The following is a 20690-nucleotide window of genomic DNA, read 5'->3' on the forward strand; positions in this document are numbered from 1 at the left end:
ATGAGTACTATACATATGGCTTTATAAGGACCATCATATGTCTTTATAAGTACCATATGATGTCATTATAAGTACCATACATATGCCATTATAAGGGCCATACACATGCCATTACAAGTATCATACATGTCTTTATAAGAACCATACGTATGTCTTTACAAGTACCGTACTTATGACTTTATAAGTACCATACATATGCCATTATAGGTACCATACATTTGCTATTATAAGTACCACACATATGGCATTATAAGTACCATATATTTCCTATTATAAGTACCACACCTATACCATAATAAGCACGATACATATGCCATATAAGTACCATACATATGCAGTTATAAGTACCATACATATGCTGTTATAAGTACCATACGTATGCTATTGTAAGTACCATAGATATGCCCATATAAGTACCATTCAAAATACTCTCTAAGTAAAGGAATATTATAGAAATTACTTAATTTTCATTACCCACTTTTTATTCAGCTCTTTATTATTATTATTACATGTTTTTCAACAAATTTTTCTTAATAATATGTTGAGAAAACACGATGAAATTTTTGATATTTGAGATGGCCGTATCTCGGTAAATATGGATGTAAAGGCCTTAATATTGAAAATTAGCAAAGAAAGCCTTTACAGAAAGAAATGTAAATTGCTGTGGTAAACACAATGGTACCATTTTCAAAGCGATTCTATGGCTAGTTTTGATTTTGAGTTTTGAGAAAAATGACGATTTCGCCCGGGCTGCGATTCTTTCCTGGCAAAAGGCTGTGTGGCAGAAAATGTAAGCTGGTCGCTAGAGTGACGTACTGTCCCGTTTTCTGATTTGGGTCCTGTGGTAGGTTAGGCGATTACACCTTAAATTGACCTTTTCTTGACGTTAGGAACCTTAGGAGGACGGGCTGAGTTAAGTACTATACATATGACCATATAAGTACCATTCTCATGCCCATATAAGTACCATACACGTAACAATATATGTACCATACACATGACCATAAAATGGCCATATAAGTATTATACATAGGCTCGTGTAAGTACCATTGATATGCCCATATAAGTATCATACATATGCCCTTCTAAGTACCATAGATATGTCGTTGTAAGTATCATATATGTGTCTATGTAAATACCATACATATGCCTTTATAAGTACCATACATATGCCAATATAAGTATCATACATGTCTTTATAAGTTCAGTACTTTTCATGGCTTTATGAGTAATACATATGGCTTTATAAGGACCATCATATGTCTTTATAAGTACCATATGATGTCATTATAAGTACCATACATATGCCATTATAAGGGCCATACACATGCCATTACAAGTATCATACATGTCTTTATAAGAACCATACGTATGTCTTTACAAGTACCGTACTTATGACTTTATAAGTACCATACATATGCCATTATAGGTACCATACATTTGCTATTATAAGTACCACACATATGGCATTATAAGTACCATATATTTCCTATTATAAGTACCACACCTATACCATAATAAGCACGATACATATGCCATATAAGTACCATACATATGCAGTTATAAGTACCATACATATGCTGTTATAAGTACCATACGTATGCTATTGTAAGTACCATAGATATGCCCATATAAGTACCATTCAAAATACTCTCTAAGTAAAGGAATATTATAGAAATTACTTAATTTTCATTACCCACTTTTTATTCAGCTCTTTATTATTATTATTACATGTTTTTCAACAAATTTTTCTTAATAATATGTTGAGAAAACACGATGAAATTTTTGATATTTGAGATGGCCGTATCTCGGTAAATATGGATGTAAAGGCCTTAATATTGAAAATTAGCAAAGAAAGCCTTTACAGAAAGAAATGTAAATTGCTGTGGTAAACACAATGGTACCATTTTCAAAGCGATTCTATGGCTAGTTTTGATTTTGAGTTTTGAGAAAAATGACGATTTCGCCCGGGCTGCGATTCTTTCCTGGCAAAAGGCTGTGTGGCAGAAAATGTAAGCTGGTCGCTAGAGTGACGTACTGTCCCGTTTTCTGATTTGGGTCCTGTGGTAGGTTAGGCGATTACACCCTAAATTGACCTTTTCTTGACGTTAGGAACCTTAGGAGGACGGGCTGAGTTAAGTACTATACATATGACCATATAAGTACCATTCTCATGCCCATATAAGTACCATACACGTAACAATATATGTACCATACACATGACCATAAAATGGCCAAATAAGTATTATACATAGGCTCGTGTAAGTACCATTGATATGCCCATATAAGTATCATACATATGCCCTTCTAAGTACCATAGATATGTCGTTGTAAGTATCATATATGTGTCTATGTAAATACCATACATATGCCTTTATAAGTACCATACATATGCCAATATAAGTATCATACATGTCTTTATAAGTTCAGTACTTTTCATGGCTTTATGAGTACTATACATATGGCTTTATAAGGACCATCATATGTCTTTATAAGTACCATATGATGTCATTATAAGTACCATACATATGCCATTATAAGGGCCATACACATGCCATTACAAGTATCATACATGTCTTTATAAGAACCATACGTATGTCTTTACAAGTACCGTACTTATGACTTTATAAGTACCATACATATGCCATTATAGGTACCATACATTTGCTATTATAAGTACCACACATATGGCATTATAAGTACCATATATTTCCTATTATAAGTACCACACCTATACCATAATAAGCACGATACATATGCCATATAAGTACCATACATATGCAGTTATAAGTACCATACATATGCTGTTATAAGTACCATACGTATGCTATTGTAAGTACCATAGATATGCCCATATAAGTACCATTCAAAATACTCTCTAAGTAAAGGAATATTATAGAAATTACTTAATTTTCATTACCCACTTTTTATTCAGCTCTTTATTATTATTATTACATGTTTTTCAACAAATTTTTCTTAATAATATGTTGAGAAAACACGATGAAATTTTTGATATTTGAGATGGCCGTATCTCGGTAAATATGGATGTAAAGGCCTTAATATTGAAAATTAGCAAAGAAAGCCTTTACAGAAAGAAATGTAAATTGCTGTGGTAAACACAATGGTACCATTTTCAAAGCGATTCTATGGCTAGTTTTGATTTTGAGTTTTGAGAAAAATGACGATTTCGCCCGGGCTGCGATTCTTTCCTGGCAAAAGGCTGTGTGGCAGAAAATGTAAGCTGGTCGCTAGAGTGACGTACTGTCCCGTTTTCTGATTTGGGTCCTGTGGTAGGTTAGGCGATTACACCCTAAATTGACCTTTTCTTGACGTTAGGAACCTTAGGAGGACGGGCTGAGTTAAGTACTATACATATGACCATATAAGTACCATTCTCATGCCCATATAAGTACCATACACGTAACAATATATGTACCATACACATGACCATAAAATGGCCAAATAAGTATTATACATAGGCTCGTGTAAGTACCATTGATATGCCCATATAAGTATCATACATATGCCCTTCTAAGTACCATAGATATGTCGTTGTAAGTATCATATATGTGTCTATGTAAATACCATACATATGCCTTTATAAGTACCATACATATGCCAATATAAGTATCATACATGTCTTTATAAGTTCAGTACTTTTCATGGCTTTATGAGTACTATACATATGGCTTTATAAGGACCATCATATGTCTTTATAAGTACCATATGATGTCATTATAAGTACCATACATATGCCATTATAAGGGCCATACACATGCCATTACAAGTATCATACATGTCTTTATAAGAACCATACGTATGTCTTTACAAGTACCGTACTTATGACTTTATAAGTACCATACATATGCCATTATAGGTACCATACATTTGCTATTATAAGTACCACACATATGGCATTATAAGTACCATATATTTCCTATTATAAGTACCACACCTATACCATAATAAGCACGATACATATGCCATATAAGTACCATACATATGCAGTTATAAGTACCATACATATGCTGTTATAAGTACCATACGTATGCTATTGTAAGTACCATAGATATGCCCATATAAGTACCATTCAAAATACTCTCTAAGTAAAGGAATATTATAGAAATTACTTAATTTTCATTACCCACTTTTTATTCAGCTCTTTATTATTATTATTACATGTTTTTCAACAAATTTTTCTTAATAATATGTTGAGAAAACACGATGAAATTTTTGATATTTGAGATGGCCGTATCTCGGTAAATATGGATGTAAAGGCCTTAATATTGAAAATTAGCAAAGAAAGCCTTTACAGAAAGAAATGTAAATTGCTGTGGTAAACACAATGGTACCATTTTCAAAGCGATTCTATGGCTAGTTTTGATTTTGAGTTTTGAGAAAAATGACGATTTCGCCCGGGCTGCGATTCTTTCCTGGCAAAAGGCTGTGTGGCAGAAAATGTAAGCTGGTCGCTAGAGTGACGTACTGTCCCGTTTTCTGATTTGGGTCCTGTGGTAGGTTAGGCGATTACACCCTAAATTGACCTTTTCTTGACGTTAGGAACCTTAGGAGGACGGGCTGAGTTAAGTACTATACATATGACCATATAAGTACCATTCTCATGCCCATATAAGTACCATACACGTAACAATATATGTACCATACACATGACCATAAAATGGCCATATAAGTATTATACATAGGCTCGTGTAAGTACCATTGATATGCCCATATAAGTATCATACATATGCCCTTCTAAGTACCATAGATATGTCGTTGTAAGTATCATATATGTGTCTATGTAAATACCATACATATGCCTTTATAAGTACCATACATATGCCAATATAAGTATCATACATGTCTTTATAAGTTCAGTACTTTTCATGGCTTTATGAGTACTATACATATGGCTTTATAAGGACCATCATATGTCTTTATAAGTACCATATGATGTCATTATAAGTACCATACATATGCCATTATAAGGGCCATACACATGCCATTACAAGTATCATACATGTCTTTATAAGAACCATACGTATGTCTTTACAAGTACCGTACTTATGACTTTATAAGTACCATACATATGCCATTATAGGTACCATACATTTGCTATTATAAGTACCACACATATGGCATTATAAGTACCATATATTTCCTATTATAAGTACCACACCTATACCATAATAAGCACGATACATATGCCATATAAGTACCATACATATGCAGTTATAAGTACCATACATATGCTGTTATAAGTACCATACGTATGCTATTGTAAGTACCATAGATATGCCCATATAAGTACCATTCAAAATACTCTCTAAGTAAAGGAATATTATAGAAATTACTTAATTTTCATTACCCACTTTTTATTCAGCTCTTTATTATTATTATTACATGTTTTTCAACAAATTTTTCTTAATAATATGTTGAGAAAACACGATGAAATTTTTGATATTTGAGATGGCCGTATCTCGGTAAATATGGATGTAAAGGCCTTAATATTGAAAATTAGCAAAGAAAGCCTTTACAGAAAGAAATGTAAATTGCTGTGGTAAACACAATGGTACCATTTTCAAAGCGATTCTATGGCTAGTTTTGATTTTGAGTTTTGAGAAAAATGACGATTTCGCCCGGGCTGCGATTCTTTCCTGGCAAAAGGCTGTGTGGCAGAAAATGTAAGCTGGTCGCTAGAGTGACGTACTGTCCCGTTTTCTGATTTGGGTCCTGTGGTAGGTTAGGCGATTACACCCTAAATTGACCTTTTCTTGACGTTAGGAACCTTAGGAGGACGGGCTGAGTTAAGTACTATACATATGACCATATAAGTACCATTCTCATGCCCATATAAGTACCATACACGTAACAATATATGTACCATACACATGACCATAAAATGGCCATATAAGTATTATACATAGGCTCGTGTAAGTACCATTGATATGCCCATATAAGTATCATACATATGCCCTTCTAAGTACCATAGATATGTCGTTGTAAGTATCATATATGTGTCTATGTAAATACCATACATATGCCTTTATAAGTACCATACATATGCCAATATAAGTATCATACATGTCTTTATAAGTTCAGTACTTTTCATGGCTTTATGAGTACTATACATATGGCTTTATAAGGACCATCATATGTCTTTATAAGTACCATATGATGTCATTATAAGTACCATACATATGCCATTATAAGGGCCATACACATGCCATTACAAGTATCATACATGTCTTTATAAGAACCATACGTATGTCTTTACAAGTACCGTACTTATGACTTTATAAGTACCATACATATGCCATTATAGGTACCATACATTTGCTATTATAAGTACCACACATATGGCATTATAAGTACCATATATTTCCTATTATAAGTACCACACCTATACCATAATAAGCACGATACATATGCCATATAAGTACCATACATATGCAGTTATAAGTACCATACATATGCTGTTATAAGTACCATACGTATGCTATTGTAAGTACCATAGATATGCCCATATAAGTACCATTCAAAATACTCTCTAAGTAAAGGAATATTATAGAAATTACTTAATTTTCATTACCCACTTTTTATTCAGCTCTTTATTATTATTATTACATGTTTTTCAACAAATTTTTCTTAATAATATGTTGAGAAAACACGATGAAATTTTTGATATTTGAGATGGCCGTATCTCGGTAAATATGGATGTAAAGGCCTTAATATTGAAAATTAGCAAAGAAAGCCTTTACAGAAAGAAATGTAAATTGCTGTGGTAAACACAATGGTACCATTTTCAAAGCGATTCTATGGCTAGTTTTGATTTTGAGTTTTGAGAAAAATGACGATTTCGCCCGGGCTGCGATTCTTTCCTGGCAAAAGGCTGTGTGGCAGAAAATGTAAGCTGGTCGCTAGAGTGACGTACTGTCCCGTTTTCTGATTTGGGTCCTGTGGTAGGTTAGGCGATTACACCCTAAATTGACCTTTTCTTGACGTTAGGAACCTTAGGAGGACGGGCTGAGTTAAGTACTATACATATGACCATATAAGTACCATTCTCATGCCCATATAAGTACCATACACGTAACAATATATGTACCATACACATGACCATAAAATGGCCATATAAGTATTATACATAGGCTCGTGTAAGTACCATTGATATGCCCATATAAGTATCATACATATGCCCTTCTAAGTACCATAGATATGTCGTTGTAAGTATCATATATGTGTCTATGTAAATACCATACATATGCCTTTATAAGTACCATACATATGCCAATATAAGTATCATACATGTCTTTATAAGTTCAGTACTTTTCATGGCTTTATGAGTACTATACATATGGCTTTATAAGGACCATCATATGTCTTTATAAGTACCATATGATGTCATTATAAGTACCATACATATGCCATTATAAGGGCCATACACATGCCATTACAAGTATCATACATGTCTTTATAAGAACCATACGTATGTCTTTACAAGTACCGTACTTATGACTTTATAAGTACCATACATATGCCATTATAGGTACCATACATTTGCTATTATAAGTACCACACATATGGCATTATAAGTACCATATATTTCCTATTATAAGTACCACACCTATACCATAATAAGCACGATACATATGCCATATAAGTACCATACATATGCAGTTATAAGTACCATACATATGCTGTTATAAGTACCATACGTATGCTATTGTAAGTACCATAGATATGCCCATATAAGTACCATTCAAAATACTCTCTAAGTAAAGGAATATTATAGAAATTACTTAATTTTCATTACCCACTTTTTATTCAGCTCTTTATTATTATTATTACATGTTTTTCAACAAATTTTTCTTAATAATATGTTGAGAAAACACGATGAAATTTTTGATATTTGAGATGGCCGTATCTCGGTAAATATGGATGTAAAGGCCTTAATATTGAAAATTAGCAAAGAAAGCCTTTACAGAAAGAAATGTAAATTGCTGTGGTAAACACAATGGTACCATTTTCAAAGCGATTCTATGGCTAGTTTTGATTTTGAGTTTTGAGAAAAATGACGATTTCGCCCGGGCTGCGATTCTTTCCTGGCAAAAGGCTGTGTGGCAGAAAATGTAAGCTGGTCGCTAGAGTGACGTACTGTCCCGTTTTCTGATTTGGGTCCTGTGGTAGGTTAGGCGATTACACCCTAAATTGACCTTTTCTTGACGTTAGGAACCTTAGGAGGACGGGCTGAGTTAAGTACTATACATATGACCATATAAGTACCATTCTCATGCCCATATAAGTACCATACACGTAACAATATATGTACCATACACATGACCATAAAATGGCCATATAAGTATTATACATAGGCTCGTGTAAGTACCATTGATATGCCCATATAAGTATCATACATATGCCCTTCTAAGTACCATAGATATGTCGTTGTAAGTATCATATATGTGTCTATGTAAATACCATACATATGCCTTTATAAGTACCATACATATGCCAATATAAGTATCATACATGTCTTTATAAGTTCAGTACTTTTCATGGCTTTATGAGTACTATACATATGGCTTTATAAGGACCATCATATGTCTTTATAAGTACCATATGATGTCATTATAAGTACCATACATATGCCATTATAAGGGCCATACACATGCCATTACAAGTATCATACATGTCTTTATAAGAACCATACGTATGTCTTTACAAGTACCGTACTTATGACTTTATAAGTACCATACATATGCCATTATAGGTACCATACATTTGCTATTATAAGTACCACACATATGGCATTATAAGTACCATATATTTCCTATTATAAGTACCACACCTATACCATAATAAGCACGATACATATGCCATATAAGTACCATACATATGCAGTTATAAGTACCATACATATGCTGTTATAAGTACCATACGTATGCTATTGTAAGTACCATAGATATGCCCATATAAGTACCATTCAAAATACTCTCTAAGTAAAGGAATATTATAGAAATTACTTAATTTTCATTACCCACTTTTTATTCAGCTCTTTATTATTATTATTACATGTTTTTCAACAAATTTTTCTTAATAATATGTTGAGAAAACACGATGAAATTTTTGATATTTGAGATGGCCGTATCTCGGTAAATATGGATGTAAAGGCCTTAATATTGAAAATTAGCAAAGAAAGCCTTTACAGAAAGAAATGTAAATTGCTGTGGTAAACACAATGGTACCATTTTCAAAGCGATTCTATGGCTAGTTTTGATTTTGAGTTTTGAGAAAAATGACGATTTCGCCCGGGCTGCGATTCTTTCCTGGCAAAAGGCTGTGTGGCAGAAAATGTAAGCTGGTCGCTAGAGTGACGTACTGTCCCGTTTTCTGATTTGGGTCCTGTGGTAGGTTAGGCGATTACACCCTAAATTGACCTTTTCTTGACGTTAGGAACCTTAGGAGGACGGGCTGAGTTAAGTACTATACATATGACCATATAAGTACCATTCTCATGCCCATATAAGTACCATACACGTAACAATATATGTACCATACACATGACCATAAAATGGCCATATAAGTATTATACATAGGCTCGTGTAAGTACCATTGATATGCCCATATAAGTATCATACATATGCCCTTCTAAGTACCATAGATATGTCGTTGTAAGTATCATATATGTGTCTATGTAAATACCATACATATGCCTTTATAAGTACCATACATATGCCAATATAAGTATCATACATGTCTTTATAAGTTCAGTACTTTTCATGGCTTTATGAGTACTATACATATGGCTTTATAAGGACCATCATATGTCTTTATAAGTACCATATGATGTCATTATAAGTACCATACATATGCCATTATAAGGGCCATACACATGCCATTACAAGTATCATACATGTCTTTATAAGAACCATACGTATGTCTTTACAAGTACCGTACTTATGACTTTATAAGTACCATACATATGCCATTATAGGTACCATACATTTGCTATTATAAGTACCACACATATGGCATTATAAGTACCATATATTTCCTATTATAAGTACCACACCTATACCATAATAAGCACGATACATATGCCATATAAGTACCATACATATGCAGTTATAAGTACCATACATATGCTGTTATAAGTACCATACGTATGCTATTGTAAGTACCATAGATATGCCCATATAAGTACCATTCAAAATACTCTCTAAGTAAAGGAATATTATAGAAATTACTTAATTTTCATTACCCACTTTTTATTCAGCTCTTTATTATTATTATTACATGTTTTTCAACAAATTTTTCTTAATAATATGTTGAGAAAACACGATGAAATTTTTGATATTTGAGATGGCCGTATCTCGGTAAATATGGATGTAAAGGCCTTAATATTGAAAATTAGCAAAGAAAGCCTTTACAGAAAGAAATGTAAATTGCTGTGGTAAACACAATGGTACCATTTTCAAAGCGATTCTATGGCTAGTTTTGATTTTGAGTTTTGAGAAAAATGACGATTTCGCCCGGGCTGCGATTCTTTCCTGGCAAAAGGCTGTGTGGCAGAAAATGTAAGCTGGTCGCTAGAGTGACGTACTGTCCCGTTTTCTGATTTGGGTCCTGTGGTAGGTTAGGCGATTACACCCTAAATTGACCTTTTCTTGACGTTAGGAACCTTAGGAGGACGGGCTGAGTTAAGTACTATACATATGACCATATAAGTACCATTCTCATGCCCATATAAGTACCATACACGTAACAATATATGTACCATACACATGACCATAAAATGGCCATATAAGTATTATACATAGGCTCGTGTAAGTACCATTGATATGCCCATATAAGTATCATACATATGCCCTTCTAAGTACCATAGATATGTCGTTGTAAGTATCATATATGTGTCTATGTAAATACCATACATATGCCTTTATAAGTACCATACATATGCCAATATAAGTATCATACATGTCTTTATAAGTTCAGTACTTTTCATGGCTTTATGAGTACTATACATATGGCTTTATAAGGACCATCATATGTCTTTATAAGTACCATATGATGTCATTATAAGTACCATACATATGCCATTATAAGGGCCATACACATGCCATTACAAGTATCATACATGTCTTTATAAGAACCATACGTATGTCTTTACAAGTACCGTACTTATGACTTTATAAGTACCATACATATGCCATTATAGGTACCATACATTTGCTATTATAAGTACCACACATATGGCATTATAAGTACCATATATTTCCTATTATAAGTACCACACCTATACCATAATAAGCACGATACATATGCCATATAAGTACCATACATATGCAGTTATAAGTACCATACATATGCTGTTATAAGTACCATACGTATGCTATTGTAAGTACCATAGATATGCCCATATAAGTACCATTCAAAATACTCTCTAAGTAAAGGAATATTATAGAAATTACTTAATTTTCATTACCCACTTTTTATTCAGCTCTTTATTATTATTATTACATGTTTTTCAACAAATTTTTCTTAATAATATGTTGAGAAAACACGATGAAATTTTTGATATTTGAGATGGCCGTATCTCGGTAAATATGGATGTAAAGGCCTTAATATTGAAAATTAGCAAAGAAAGCCTTTACAGAAAGAAATGTAAATTGCTGTGGTAAACACAATGGTACCATTTTCAAAGCGATTCTATGGCTAGTTTTGATTTTGAGTTTTGAGAAAAATGACGATTTCGCCTGGGCTGCGATTCTTTCCTGGCAAAAGGCTGTGTGGCAGAAAATGTAAGCTGGTCGCTAGAGTGACGTACTGTCCCGTTTTCTGATTTGGGTCCTGTGGTAGGTTAGGCGATTACACCCTAAATTGACCTTTTCTTGACGTTAGGAACCTTAGGAGGACGGGCTGAGTTAAGTACTATACATATGACCATATAAGTACCATTCTCATGCCCATATAAGTACCATACACGTAACAATATATGTACCATACACATGACCATAAAATGGCCATATAAGTATTATACATAGGCTCGTGTAAGTACCATTGATATGCCCATATAAGTATCATACATATGCCCTTCTAAGTACCATAGATATGTCGTTGTAAGTATCATATATGTGTCTATGTAAATACCATACATATGCCTTTATAAGTACCATACATATGCCAATATAAGTATCATACATGTCTTTATAAGTTCAGTACTTTTCATGGCTTTATGAGTACTATACATATGGCTTTATAAGGACCATCATATGTCTTTATAAGTACCATATGATGTCATTATAAGTACCATACATATGCCATTATAAGGGCCATACACATGCCATTACAAGTATCATACATGTCTTTATAAGAACCATACGTATGTCTTTACAAGTACCGTACTTATGACTTTATAAGTACCATACATATGCCATTATAGGTACCATACATTTGCTATTATAAGTACCACACATATGGCATTATAAGTACCATATATTTCCTATTATAAGTACCACACCTATACCATAATAAGCACGATACATATGCCATATAAGTACCATACATATGCAGTTATAAGTACCATACATATGCTGTTATAAGTACCATACGTATGCTATTGTAAGTACCATAGATATGCCCATATAAGTACCATTCAAAATACTCTCTAAGTAAAGGAATATTATAGAAATTACTTAATTTTCATTACCCACTTTTTATTCAGCTCTTTATTATTATTATTACATGTTTTTCAACAAATTTTTCTTAATAATATGTTGAGAAAACACGATGAAATTTTTTATATTTGAGATGGCCGTATCTCGGTAAATATGGATGTAAAGGCCTTAATATTGAAAATTAGCAAAGAAAGCCTTTACAGAAAGAAATGTAAATTGCTGTGGTAAACACAATGGTACCATTTTCAAAGCGATTCTATGGCTAGTTTTGATTTTGAGTTTTGAGAAAAATGACGATTTCGCCCGGGCTGCGATTCTTTCCTGGCAAAAGGCTGTGTGGCAGAAAATGTAAGCTGGTCGCTAGAGTGACGTACTGTCCCGTTTTCTGATTTGGGTCCTGTGGTAGGTTAGGCGATTACACCCTAAATTGACCTTTTCTTGACGTTAGGAACCTTAGGAGGACGGGCTGAGTTAAGTACTATACATATGACCATATAAGTACCATTCTCATGCCCATATAAGTACCATACACGTAACAATATATGTACCATACACATGACCATAAAATGGCCATATAAGTATTATACATAGGCTCGTGTAAGTACCATTGATATGCCCATATAAGTATCATACATATGCCCTTCTAAGTACCATAGATATGTCGTTGTAAGTATCATATATGTGTCTATGTAAATACCATACATATGCCTTTATAAGTACCATACATATGCCAATATAAGTATCATACATGTCTTTATAAGTTCAGTACTTTTCATGGCTTTATGAGTACTATACATATGGCTTTATAAGGACCATCATATGTCTTTATAAGTACCATATGATGTCATTATAAGTACCATACATATGCCATTATAAGGGCCATACACATGCCATTACAAGTATCATACATGTCTTTATAAGAACCATACGTATGTCTTTACAAGTACCGTACTTATGACTTTATAAGTACCATACATATGCCATTATAGGTACCATACATTTGCTATTATAAGTACCACACATATGGCATTATAAGTACCATATATTTCCTATTATAAGTACCACACCTATACCATAATAAGCACGATACATATGCCATATAAGTACCATACATATGCAGTTATAAGTACCATACATATGCTGTTATAAGTACCATACGTATGCTATTGTAAGTACCATAGATATGCCCATATAAGTACCATTCAAAATACTCTCTAAGTAAAGGAATATTATAGAAATTACTTAATTTTCATTACCCACTTTTTATTCAGCTCTTTATTATTATTATTACATGTTTTTCAACAAATTTTTCTTAATAATATGTTGAGAAAACACGATGAAATTTTTGATATTTGAGATGGCCGTATCTCGGTAAATATGGATGTAAAGGCCTTAATATTGAAAATTAGCAAAGAAAGCCTTTACAGAAAGAAATGTAAATTGCTGTGGTAAACACAATGGTACCATTTTCAAAGCGATTCTATGGCTAGTTTTGATTTTGAGTTTTGAGAAAAATGACGATTTCGCCCGGGCTGCGATTCTTTCCTGGCAAAAGGCTGTGTGGCAGAAAATGTAAGCTGGTCGCCAAAATGACGTACTGTCCCGTTTTCTGATTTGGGTCCTCTGGTAGGTTAGGAGAGGACACCTTAAATTGACCTTTTCTTGACGTTGGGAACCTTAGGAAGACGAGCCGAGTTAATTACTATACATATGACCATATAAGTACCATTCTCATGCCCATATAAGTACCATTCTCATGCCCATATAAGTACCATACACGTAACAATATATGTACCATACTGAACTGTTTGTTCCTAGTAGCTGAATCTTAAACAAGAACCACCACCATCTTCAAATGCTTTCTCAAGCCCCAGGTAACAATAATATTTTGTTAATACTTCACACTGCTAGACTCCTCCCACCATTTTACCACCAACATGCCAATTGTAAACTATTATATAATATTTAAAAGAGACAGAGAAAAAAAGACCAAAAAATATATCACCACTACTTACAAAATAATAACAGGAACCGATCAAATTGATAAGAGAGGAATTCCTGAAACTGACAACCTTAAGAACAAGGTCATAGATTCAAGCTAAGGAAACAATGGGGCCAAAAAAATATTAGAAACTTTTCTTTTACAGAGCGGTAGACAGTTGGAACAAGTTAAGTGACAAAGAGTACTGGGAAGACGGAACACTATGAGCATAGCTCTCATCCTGTAACAACACAGAGATAGACAGAAAAGGAAGAGAAGAGGGTATATTTAAAGAAAGGGATTGAGGGAGAAAGTGGAGAGTGGGGGGGCAGAGGTGAGAGAGTGGAGAGTGGGGGGTCAGAGGCGAGAGAGTGGAGATTAGTAGAGAGGGTCAAGAGGGAAAGAAAGATGAGAGAGTGGGGTGAGGGGAGTGGGAAACTGGGGCGAGAGTAACACACTTAACACTATTTCACATGAAACATTGACGAGACCAGTTTCATCACCAGGTCTAAATCCCAACATGGTACTGAACAAATCTTTTAAACAAGACCAGGAAAAATTACAGGAAGCACACTGTGTAGAGTTGTGTGAAGCAATGGGTGCCATTTTGGATGGGTTTTTTTCCTATGTGTGACAGTGGGTAATCTACGTGAATGATTAGTGTTGAACATATAATGAACTGACGAGTGTTTTTTCTTATTATCCTTTAATAACAATCATCTCATTATTCTCTACACTGCTATCCAATTTTCTTAGCAGTTGCCTCCCCACTGCATAAAGTTGAAGTTTTTATTATTATTGTGATAATATTTGGGCTGTAAGTCCAATGTAAGTACAAGTACTGGTACTCATTCGGTATATACTACCATCCTTACCTTGAAGTGTTTCCGGAGCTTAGTGTCCCCGCAGCCCAGTCATCGACCAGGCCTCCTCGTTGCTGGACTGGTGAACCAGGCTGCTTGACGTGTCTGCTCACAGCCTGGTTGATCAGGTATCCTTTGGAGGTGCTTATCCAGTTCTTTCTTGAACACTGTAAGGGGTCGGCCAGTTATGCCCCTTATGTGTAGTGGAAGCATGTTGAACAGTCTCGGGGCCTCTGATGTTGATAGAGTTCTCTCTCAGAGTACTTATTGCACCTCTGCTTTTCAACAGGGGTATTTTGCATATCCTGCCATGCCTCCTGGTCTCATGTGATGTTATTTCTGTGTGCAGGTTTGGGACCAGCCCCTCTAATATTTTCCACGTATAAATTATTATGTATCTCTCCCGCCTGTACTCAAGAGAATACAGATTTAGGTTCTTTAGTTGGTCCCAGTAGTTTAGATGTTTTACTGAGTGGATTCTAGCAGTAAAGGATCTCTGCTAGAATCCACTCAGTAAAACATCTGGTATAACAACACCATAGTAGTATAATTATAATGAATGCACCAATGACATTGTAATAGAGTACTCTAAAGTATCTTTTAAATCAAAAGTTTTACTTGTTTGTAATTAGGTTTAGATATCCCATGCACATGTATTTACTGTACTTCTGCAGCATGCAAAAGTACAATAATATTTGTTTTAAACTGATGACCCAACTACATAGTGTATTGTATAGTACAGTATGTCTGTTCAAGGCATTTCTTTAACTTTTTTTTAATGTTTACCTTATATTTACAAGGATCAATGTCCCCACAGCCCAGTCTCTGACCAGTTATACAGTAAAGGAGTATACACTGTATATGCAAAATATATCTTGCATTCAGGACACAAAATATTTATTCCGTGCCTGCAGTTCTTGAGTATTTTAGGTATTTTCTCTATGCCTTAGAGGAAACATTATTTAGCAGAGTAGCTAAATATGGAATATCGAGCATGACAAATTTTTTGTCAATTTCATTCCTGTTGTCGGGGACAGGCAACCTGTACTTGGGCTTATCGACGTTTTCCTAGGTCACCTACTAACCTTTCCCAGATGCCGCCCACAACAGTTGCCTAACAAATGCCTATTTACTGTTAGGTGAACAGAGGCATCAGGTGGAAGGAAAAATTCCCTATCATTTCTGTCCTGCCATGGAATCAAACCTGGGATCCTCAGTTGTGAGTCAAAGACTAGACCACTGTAATAAGCAGTGCTCCTCGAATTTATATAAGGGAGGCCACTTTAATTATTTTCAAGAGCTTCAATATATGAGCACATCTCTAAAAAGGCTATATAATTTTTAATAGCAGTATTAAAAGAAACAGACTATCTATAACAGTTATTATTTACACAAATTTACAATGATAATAGAAGCTGTTTACACTAAACAAGTTGCCGTACCCACCATATTATGTATTACCATTGTTTTGTCATTGATTCTGAACCATTAGTCCATTTTAATCAATTATTTCTTTGCTGAAAACAAATAATCAGCATACTAGTACTTTCATTAGACTCATCATAGAATAAAGAATATACAAGTGGAGGAACTGACGACAGTCAAGTTTTTTCAAATTAGCCAATACCAGCCAGCCTTCACAACTTCCAGTGGTACTGAACAATTGCTTGGTGCACACAAGTGTTCCCTCTCTGATTAAGCAAAGTTATTCTCCTAAACTGCAGAATATTTATATTTAGTACAGTACTAACAATATCCTATGTATGAAAAACTCTTCCAGTTTCATACGGTGTTTTCTTTACCAAGTTTAGGAGAAGATTCTATTGCCCCAAGTTCCTTCAGCAACTGTTCCTTTTCTGCAAAATAGTTCTTATACCACTGTATGTGCGCGTGCTTACGCTCCACAGTGATGTAAGGATTTTTGGAAAGTCCGGTGCACACTAATTCCATGAAGTTTCTGATGGGTCCGCGCGGTGGACACCAGCCCTCTAGGTGACGCTCCAAGAAGACATGCTCGTGGAATCCAACACTCTTCTCCTCCTCAAGGCCTACAAGCAATTAAAATTTAATTATCTCTTTCATATTTATTACCAGGAGTTTGAGTGGGATAGGATGAAAAAGACAAAAGTTAGTTTTATTCTAAAGTCTTTAAATACATTAGTTTTTATGTGCAAATACTGAAAATATATCAAACAAAACCATTTGTTTCAAAAATTCAACCATGTCTGATTAGAAAAAACTGTCAATCCCAAATATTTGTAAAGCTCATTATTAGGAATTAAGGCAGCATAGATCAGATCTGCATAGATTGGAAAACCTAAAACACAAAAAGATGGACAGTTTTGGATCATTATTCTTCAACTTTAATAGTTAATATAGAATATTATGTTCCTGAGCTTTAACTAGGTAATCTTTTCAAAGGTGTTTCAATAGGTGCTTCCTCTTATTGGCCTACAGGCCTTCTGCAGTTACATATATTCTTGTTTTTTATATTAACATATTGCAGTGTGTCAGCAGGTGACCTGACCACTGAACCAAGTCCTGAGAGCCTCAAGAGACAACTTCAACACCCCAGTAATTAGACAATGGATGATCATAGATGAATATTTCAATACAAGATAACTCAATGTGTAAAATTATTTCCCCTGGGTATTAAATAATTATCAAAAGAAGGCACTAAACCAAGAAGGCTACGTAGCACCGTGAAATGAGCGGAACAATCAGAAGGTGCTAAATATCACCAACGATGCCAATACGAGAACAGAAACGCATAAGGGGAACGATATCAAAAGTATCCGATTCACCAAGAAGTCTTTCGAGGGACAAGTGACCGCGAGGGACATTTGGAAAGCAAGACACACACTTGTCCTGGAAGTCAGAACCCCTGGGTATTAAGTGTTGTCTAATTGCTGATGTCACAAAAGTATAGAATATACTGTACATATTATTTCCCACAAAACTTTATTTTATGACTAGGACAATATTATGAAATTTACCATTTCCAAAACATTACTTGGCACTGAATTGATCTATCAACTTGCAGTAATTTTCCAGCCCTTGCTGGATGCTTTGAAGAATAATGAGTATGACTGGGCAATCATCAGAGACTTCAAAAGGGGTGGCTCTCCAAGGTGGCTTTACTAAGTTTCCCTGCTATCTTAGCCTTTAGGACAGTAGGAACACCAAGGCACACTACCACAGGTGGGACTGACCACAGCAGACTAAATTCTCTGTGGGGAAGGAACTGCATCAAGTGGGAGCCACTGGTGGAACCTGGGAAGGTGCTGTTACCACCACTGCACATCAAACTGAAACAATTTGGCATAGCACTAGATAAGGAATTGACAGCCTTCAAGTACTGTACCTTCAAGACTTCTTCCCTAAGCTAAGGAAAAGGTAAAAACCGGTGTCTTAGTTGGATCATAGATAAAAACAAAAAGATCCTGGTGTTCCTAGGAATTTTCCAAGAATATCACTAGGAAGGAGAAAGCCATTAATAACAGCTTTATTGCAGTGGTTTGGGGTTTCCTTGGGCAATCACAAAGCCAAAAACTGTGGAGCTGGTGAAGAGCTACAGCACAATGGGCTGCAGGATGTCCCTCAAAGTCCGCATCTGTGACGCTCGTCTTGATAAATTCAAGAACATGGAAGCGTAATCAGAGGAGCAAGGGGAAGAGCCTCCACCAGGCTACGCTGGCCTTTGAACAGCAGCATCAAAGACAGCATAATGAGAACATGATTGGAGACTGATTTGTGAAAGTGATTTACAGTGTAATCATAAATCTTGAAAACTACTCGCTTCTAAATCTCTTGTGGTCATGTTGGATAACTTTTGTATAATATATATACACATTAATTTTTATGTCTTTCTGACTTTGTAAATAAAAAATACAAATTTACCCATTTTTCTCATTGGAAAGAGATAAAATTCAAAGTATTGTTATCCTGGTCACAAAACCTAAGCTTGAGAGGAATAATAGCCATTTTTACACTTTTTAGGCATAAGCAATTAGGTAATTAAACTTACTACCCAGAAACAAAAATTGTGATACCAGTACAATGCAAAATATAATACCCATGTTAGATTGGTCAATCTTCTCTTCAAAAGGGCCAATATAGCTTACTGGACTGACCATTGGTGCAAAGAAAGCCCATCTCTTGGACTGGGTCAAAATACAGTATTAATTACATAGTATTTAAGTTAATATCTCAATAAATGCATCTATAAACATGATTGTGATGCTATTTTATAGATAAACTGCTCTTTCAGAAAATATAATAGAAATTTACAAAGCCATTAAGCATATTTCTTATTTACTTACGACAAAATAAGAAAGAGCTAGCTAAAAACCAGCACCTTACCTTAAATGTATACATATAAATGATGAAGACTCAAACACAGAGCAACTGATAAAAAATAACTATTTGAGGATGGAATGCTTAAGAAATATGAATGAAGAAAATCAAACAATATAATAAACTATAGTACAAAGTTGGTAGGAAGAGAGTAGACAGACACAATGGGTGTTACCACTTACAATGAAGTCACATTAACGTGATGTATCGAAAAGAAAATCAGGAGCAGCCATGAGGAGGGTTGGAACCTGTACACTTGATACTTTCACGCAAACACCCTAAATGTTTGCTTGGGAGTACCCTGTACCTTTGGTATTACTATTATATGGATAAGTGAGCTGTGTTACACAGGTGCTATATAACAAGAAACAATTATGAAACACCTTACCTCAATATATTAGTTCTTAAATGGAACAATTTGATGAAAGGATGCTATGAAATTAAAACAAATAAAAAATGAAATCTTACCAACTTCATTATCAATGGGGAATGTCCATAATTTGCCTTGCTTTGTCCACTGTATCATTTCAACAAAAGCATTTTCAGGTGGGTGAGACACAGACTGCTGTACCTCCCGCTGGTGTGTAGTCTCCCATACGGGTAACAAAGGCGCGGCCTCTGCCATACTTTTCCTTTCCTTGCTCGGCTCTTTGCTAAAAATGCCAAGGCATTCTGTACCAAAAAGGTCAACAGGAGCCAGTGTTCTGGAATGAATAATTCAAGTATTAATATGTATAAATTGTGATCAGAAAGTAACAAGACATCAAAGTCTGCATATAAATTGTGATCAGAAAATAACAAGATGTCAAA

General features: G+C 34.7%; 1 protein-coding gene across 1 annotated transcript in view; it reads right to left on the reverse strand.

The window, feature by feature from the left end:
* Positions 1 to 16891: 16891 nt before the first annotated feature.
* The window catches only part of mRpS31 (mitochondrial ribosomal protein S31), a 72179-nt gene continuing 68380 nt past the window's right edge, over positions 16892 to 20690 (reverse strand). The window contains exons 7-8 of the mRNA XM_069314183.1: positions 20349 to 20584; positions 16892 to 17572 (exon numbers count right to left, since the gene is read on the reverse strand). Coding sequence (XP_069170284.1) covers positions 17307 to 17572; positions 20349 to 20584 — 502 coding nt within the window. The 3' untranslated portion in view covers positions 16892 to 17306. The remainder of the gene's footprint in view (positions 17573 to 20348; positions 20585 to 20690) is intronic.

Source organism: Procambarus clarkii, chromosome 78 (assembly GCF_040958095.1).
Source record: "Procambarus clarkii isolate CNS0578487 chromosome 78, FALCON_Pclarkii_2.0, whole genome shotgun sequence".
Taxonomy (NCBI): Eukaryota; Metazoa; Arthropoda; class Malacostraca; order Decapoda; family Cambaridae; genus Procambarus; species Procambarus clarkii.